The 7,534-nt window shown below is 42.6% G+C and overlaps 1 protein-coding gene across 2 annotated transcripts in view; it reads right to left on the reverse strand.

Annotated features, from left to right (window-relative positions):
• The window catches only part of itga1 (integrin, alpha 1), a 55,925-nt gene that overhangs the window by 25,549 nt on the left and 22,842 nt on the right, over positions 1–7,534 (reverse strand). For both annotated transcript variants that reach the window (XM_069169893.1, XM_069169884.1), the window contains one exon: positions 872–992. In XM_069169893.1, the coding sequence (XP_069025994.1) occupies positions 872–918 (47 nt within the window). In that variant the 5' untranslated portion in view covers positions 919–992. The remainder of the gene's footprint in view (positions 1–871; positions 993–7,534) is intronic.

Consider the following 7,534-nt stretch of genomic DNA (forward strand, 5'->3'; position numbering starts at 1 on the left):
CGGCTCTGAACGAGAACAAAACAGTACTATTTGGAGACGCTACAGAGCCGTTGTGTTTTCAGGGAACATGGATGAGGGTTAGTCGCAGCTGGCTCGGCTGATTAGCCGTGAGTGAATTACCCTAACTGATCTCATATGAGCTCGATAAGATCATTACTGCAGAACAGGTTGGAGGGAAGCAAACCGAGGAATAAAAACTGTGGTAACTGGAGGAGAAATGTAGAAAGAACGAAAGACGACGAGCCATTAACCACACTCTAATAGCATTTAACAGGGTTTTAAAAATGTGTTCCCACACTGTTTTAACAGGGAGCCATGGATGCTTGGTTCCAGTGTATTTACAGGCCGGGTATGTGGATACTCTGGCGGGGTGTTCACGGTTAACAGCCAGTAGTAAAGGCAAGGATCCTCATTTCAGCAGCAGCTGGTGAGCACTTAGTTTTACAGGTGAATTAGGGGTTTTCACTTTTCTTAATGTTCTGGAGTTTAATTAAACTGAAGTCCTTGTCTTGGTAAAATACGTTCTTTCAGACCTCTATCAGACAAGTATTTCCTGACAAAGAAAAGTAATTATTATAAAGGTAGAAGTTTGTGTCTGGTACCTCTGCCACCTTATAGCGTTGGAGCATCATTCATTATGGACTCAGACTGACACTTTGTTGAAGATGTTATGATGACATTACTAACAAGAACCCTCAGGTGACTTTAATGTCAAATATTGACTCATGAGCTCATCATCGTGTTAAACATGTAAAGAGGTGAATGTTTGAAATGGGCTCGTGTGAGATGCAGAGGAAATGCTGCAGCGGTGAAAGATGACATTCAGTACGCTCTTAATAACCTCTCAAAACGCTTAGCTCATGAAACTCACCATTTTCCCTCGCTGTTCTCAAACTGCTGGACAGTGTAGCCAAACATGTCCTCTAGCGGGCCGCTGAAAGACAAACCGTTCTTCTGGTCCACGTTGAAGGACAACACGCACGCCAGCGTCACTGCAGGGACGGAAGGAGAGAAAAGATTGAGCGTTACTGCACCACCGGTCATTTTAGTCCACTACATCGCTCGCCACATAATAAATAAACCGACTGATAAATAAAACCTGAAACAAGAGACGTGTGTATGAATTTCCTTAAATCCAGAGACCCATAAACATTTTCAGTAAATATTTATAAAATACTCAAGATGCTCGGAAATGAAAAATAAATAGATTTATTAAAAATAATATATTGAGGTAATAAATAAAAAAGGATATTTGGGTAATTTAGTCACAAAATGTATCTAATTACATCTGTAATATGTGATAAGATGTAGAAATGGTACATGGAGATGAGCGATGAACTTCACCCACACACACACACACACACACACACACACACACACACACACACACACACACACACACACACACACACACACACACACTCACACAGAGCCATTCTGGAGGACACTGGAGGAATTTCAAACATCACTGTGAAGCATTTTGGTCCGGGTTGAGTTTGACCTGTGGGACAATGGCTTCTTCTCTGCGCTCTGCAGAGTCTCGGCCTGTCTGTCACTGAGCTGAGTATATCACAGAGGCTCTATATAAATCCATCCATGTCTCATTGTGCCGGCACCACAATGACACTCTTTATATTTACTGTCCCAGGGAATTCCTCCAGTGTAATTTATTCAATTCGCCGACTTGCGAGCGAGTGCGGAGGAGAACAGTGGGATTAAAAGCAGAACGTGCAAACACAGACCACATACATGGAGACACAAATAAAAAGCAGCTATTTATCCTTTGATGGTGATGCTTTGTAGCTAATGTGTGTGACCCAAACGCTACAGAGAACAGCTATATGGTGTCTGGACAGAAGTAATTATGAAGCTTTTAGGAACGCCAGCGGTTGAAACTCAACAGATGATGATGCTGCTTGTTTGGTCCACTGCTTCCATTCAGACTGCTCGATGAATTGTGAAGACATTTATGATCTTAAAAGGACGAATCTAAATGACTTTCCCTGCCAGCAGTGTGTTTATTCTTTCAGTGAAATATCTCTGAATCTATAAAATTAACCCTTTGACTTGTTGAAAGCTTTTTATGCTCGTTTAGACTCATTACTTTGCATACCTAGCTATTTATTTGTGTATTTTAACACGCAATTAACATTTGAAGTTTTGTAATCAACATTATTACAGATATTGTACAAATTTATGGCCAAATGTCTGCAAAACTCTTGACATTTATCGTCCTTGGCTGTACGTACGGATGTTAGTATGGTCATTGTGAGCATATTAGCATGGTGACATTATTGTACAGCCTGACAGTCAGTAGTGTTTAATTGTAATAAATGAATCATGTTAGAAATCAGCTGCTCAGATTAATTAACTGTTTTGTGTCGGCGGGTCTTCAAATTAAAGCTTCATCATCAGTTGTTTTTAGGATTCTTGTAAATTTTTGTTTCCATTTTTTGTTTATTGTGTTGTTATGTTGTCTGTTTTGCTGATTGTGTTCCTGTGAATGTTTCTTATTGTCGGGTCTCTCTCGAAAATCAAAAAGTAATTTGTTTTGACATCAATCAACCTTTAATGGATTATAATTAAACACCAATTAAAGAGGCTATAATTTCCCCTGCGGCTCCCCCGGCTCCACACAGTCAGACTGGACTGGACTCTTGTAAGATCATAAACTGCTGCTACATGGTCTGTGGTGCACGTTGACAGGACATGCTTCGTAAAAGAAAGACAGGCAGAGCAATACAAACAGGGATCAGAGCATTTAGGTAGTCCATATTTCAAGGAGGTTTAGAGGCACGAATTACATGCAAATATCTGTCACGGCCCCTCTCGCTGCTTCCTTATAAACAGAGGAGTTAGAAAAAAATTGTTTCAAGGTTGATCACTTAGATTTTATACGAGATTACGCTTCTTACATTCCCAGAGAGAGAGAACCAGACCTGCAGAGTCACACACAGGAATCCCAGCCAATAATTATTATCCCCTGTTTCTCCCTCAATCCTCTCTCTACTTCCCCGGTGACCCCCCTTTCCATTTCTCATAGAAGCTCCATTTCCTGTTCCTATTAACCTGATTAGAGAGATCCCCTCAAATCCGCAGGTACACACACACGCGCGCACACACACACACACACACACACACACACACACACACACACACACACACACACACACACACACACACAGCTAATTTAGCTGAATCAAGATGGCTTCAGGCCAGATAGGCCTTTTTCATTCATCAGAGTCTGAGCTCAAGTACAGTTCAGAGTCACTTTGGCCTGAGCTGTAAATCACACAGGAACGTCCTCTGTCTACTGGCAAACACGTATTTTGTGTACACCAATTTCCTTTTGCTGTGTGTGATGTATCTTGGCTTCACTGTAGTAAAATTAAAACCATGTAACTGGCTATTTTCGGGAGCTTGGCTGACATCTGCCCTGGAAAACCAATAAGCGGGCTTATGTCTTTGTGGATGGAAATGGCCTCATGAGTCTCTGAGGTATTGGCACATAAAGTTGTCCATCACTGTCTGGACAGCTCGTATTGTACCCGATCACATATGGTGAGCAGAGCAGAGGAGTTTGTAACTATGTAATTCTCTGTTGGTTGGCAACGACTGAAATATCTCAACATCTACTGGATGCCCTGAAGTTTTGTACAAACATTCACGGTCCCCAGAGGACGAATCCCAGTGAGTATCATAACACTGTGACTTTTCTTCCAGCACGTCTTTTTACCTTTTACAGTAAAATATTGAATAAAGCTATTCAGTGATTGGCTCCACACTTTGAACACAGATTCGTTATACACAGAGGATGAATCCTACAGAACCTGAACTTTTCCTCAAGCTTCACAATGAGGCTGAGATTTGTTGTTTTAAGTGAAATGTTACAACAATTATTCATTCATGCCCCCTTGAGGATGAATGTTTATTTTTGTTAACATCCATGGGGCAAAAGTAAAATTTCTTTCCCATTGGCTAAGCTATAACTTGTCCACCACTCTTATAGTACTAATTAGAAAACAATGGCATTCTAATATGTTTCACTAAGATGCTGAATATGGTAAGTAGTACACTGGGCCTGCTAAATTTAAACTTGTTAGCATTGTCGCTGCAGAGCTCCTAATATGGCCGTAGACTCTGATAGACGAGTCTACAGCTGTCATACATTTCAAGCACAAACATATATGCACAAACACGAATACTAATCATTTCAACTGTCCACAGAGGCCGCATAACATCTCGCATATCACTCACACTATATTTGCATAAACATGATTCAAAGTGTAACCCAATTTTAAGTCTATTTTTTGCTGTTTGTGTCTGTTGGGCTCTGACTGCTGCCAAACAATCAGAGACCACTCAGTATTGTGCCTGAACAGACAGATGACTAAAGCTGCTGCTCTGCTGATGTCACTGCTTATCGCAAGAAAAATCTCATTCTTGTTCACCAGAATTTTCTAATCTAAAATTGGTTCAAATTTCTCAGCCGTAAGATGTCAGTGGGTCTGTTTTCAGTTGAGTGCCTCGTGGTCCTGATTGATCCTGGCAGTCTGTCAGCCACACTCACTCGCAATAAAACCCTCCCGGCCACAGTTATCTATACCAAAACCACTCCATTCCAGCATTTAACAATTCTGCAGGACGCCGTGTCAAGCAGCAGAAGTCAGATGCGGTCGATACAGCTGGGGCAAAAAACAGCGCAGATCAGCACCTGTTGGCCTGGGAGACTTCAAACCAGCAATAAAAATCACCCGGCTCAGCACATGAAGGCTTCAAAGCTTCAGTAAAAACACACACCCAACTGGCACCTGCTCATCTGTAACATTTCGAACCAACCATAAACAGTTTTTAAAGCTCAACGCATATCAGCACCTGTGGGCAACAAGGTCATTGTTGAAACTCAACCTTAATTAGCTGTGGCAAGAAACGGGTCAGTTGTAAAGCTGATCCAAGACAGACAGTTAAGTCTCCTAAAATCAAAGTAAGCAAACATCTGTAGGAGCTCAGAGTCTGGATGACGTTAATGTAGAAGTAAAGACTTCATGAAGAATTCCTGTATTTATGATGGACTGGTACTTGACCCTTCAAAGGAACAAGGTCGAAGCGGGCTTTGGGTGGGACCTGCAGCTATTCTACGCCATATGCTGGCATTTAATAACAGACAATACTGGCAGGCAAGAGAAGCTTCATATTCTGGCATGGCCGCAGGGCAGCCTAGAGCCATGACACAGTTATGAAACAGAAATATTTCCAGATTTTCCTCCTTTGTTCTTTTATCTTTATCTGTTTGTTTTTTTTCTCCATTTCTCCTTTTTCTCCTTTTTTTTCTCTTTAACTTCCCCACAATCCTCCTCTGACTGTATGATCTTTTCTTGTTTTGCTCTCCAGCAGCATCCATGCTTTCTTCTCTAATTGCTCTTGGGACTCACGAGCTGAACCTCTGATGGGTTTCAGCTCTGCTTCCTTTGACTTAATTTTCTCATTTGGCTGTCTGCTCAGTCTCTGCTTTATTCTTGGCAAACGTGCAGTACGTGGGCGTGCAGTGGACGCAAGAGGTCACGAATATAGGCGAGATGGTGTCTTTATGTGCAGAGGAGAACGCGAGGGGCCGAATTCCTGTGAGTTTTGATGATAATGTCTGAGGAGGCAGAGGAGGTTTGGATAAATAAGACGAGCTAAAACAACAGCAGACATGTTGGCAGCTCTGTGAGGCTATACAAGTTCAAGGAGGCGTTCGCGACCAGTATTGAGCTATAGGTCTCAATATAGGCAGTATATAGGCAGTTTGGATGGACTCAGTGTCAACAAAAAAATCTGTGTAGTTTTGTGAATAAAACTCTGGAAAATAGACTTGATTCTTAAAAATATACGAGACTGATGGATCATTAAAGTAGGATCATCGATGACCTTGCACAGCAGCCCTGTTGCTATTTGTGATTGAGTGTGTGTGAATCAGAGGTAAAAAATTGTAAGGTGAACTGCAGACCATTGAGGGGAAAGGGTGCGACACGGAGGGTGCGACTATGTACACCCTCCGTGTCGCAATCTTGTCAGGGAAAGTCGTTAGTTTAATGAGTGGTAATAAAACAAAGTACTGCACAAAAAGTTATTTCACTAAAAACTACAGTGACAAACTCGTGGTGGAGCGAGAGGAAAATCTGCACATCACCAACGTCATTAGGATTCATCCTCTGCACTGAATGCCTTCATAAGAATTTATGGCAGTCCACCCAATAGCAGACCGACTGCCATCCCTGGAGGAGCCACTCGGCCAGCTCGGCTAAAATCATCTCCCTCGAACCCCGCATGCTATTTCATCTGCCTCCTCCAATCCTTCCATTCATTAATCTACTCTACCATCCCTCTGTCCCTCAAGAACATCCTCCATCCCTCCGCTGTGTTTTCTGCCCATTCATCTCCACCCCTCCCTCCCTTCCTCCCTCCCGCCCACCACCCGTCCCTGCATGTCTTTGCGTGCATCCCTTCATTCATTGACTGAGCATGTTGGCCCGACGGTGTCAGGTTCCACTTTGTGAAACTTCCAGATGTATTCTCTGGAGCTCTGTTTTCTCACTGGTGCAGAAAACATCCAGGCTTCCACGCCGAGACCCACACATGACATCATCCCCCCTGACGACTGTCAAACCTTTCATCCCCACACTCCCCAAATTTCTCTCTCGATAATAGGGGAGAGGGGAAGGAGTGGGGGGGGGGGGGGGGGTGACACTCTCCTAACCGTTTCCCTCCAGCGGACACACACCACCTGCCAAAATCTGCTGATCACAACAGTTTTAGCGTACAGGGAGCAGCTGGGAAGACGGGACCCCCGGGTTACATCAAACTAAAAATACACACACACCCAGAGGTCAACGAATGACCTCCCTCCAAAATCAATAAGCAACATGCAAAAATAACCGTGCATGTTATGAGGAAAACAGAGAGAGAAAATAACATAACCCGCCCCCCCGAGCTTGTGGGTAAACTCCGTCTCATCGATTCTCACAACATCACGGCAGGTTTATTTTGCAAAGGCAATGAAAGCAAATAGAAGCTTTGAAAGAAAACAGAGGTACAAACGAACAGGAGAAAAAGGAGCGTGGAAACAGTGACCAATTACCTGCAACGCTCTCTGATTGTATGCGACACTTCTGACATAATAATATCTGTATAATGATATGCTTAAACAGCATACATTAAAACTGTAATCATAGTTCTTTTGCAGTGCTATTTAATTATTGTTTTTAATAATGTAGTGATGCTAAAGCTGTTAGCCAGCCAGACTCCCGCTAAACAAACGCATTGATCTGCACCCGCCACTTATTTTACTTAAATTTGATTGGCGTGTTCAGCTAATCACCTTATCCTGTTTTCAGAGGCCAAAATCCAAAAAAATTTCAACGATAAATCTGTTCATTTCAACAAAGTTTTATGATTCAGTGGACCCCTTTTTACGAGTGAGACAATGACTCTAACAAATACTGTATGGGGCGACTATAGAAAGAGATGTCTGGGGTGAAAACAAATAGGCCAG

The sequence above is a fragment of the Embiotoca jacksoni genome, unplaced genomic scaffold, assembly GCF_022577435.1.
Source record: "Embiotoca jacksoni isolate LCO1_2020_lvr unplaced genomic scaffold, fEmbJac1.0.p SCAF_10, whole genome shotgun sequence".
Taxonomy (NCBI): Eukaryota; Metazoa; Chordata; class Actinopteri; family Embiotocidae; genus Embiotoca; species Embiotoca jacksoni.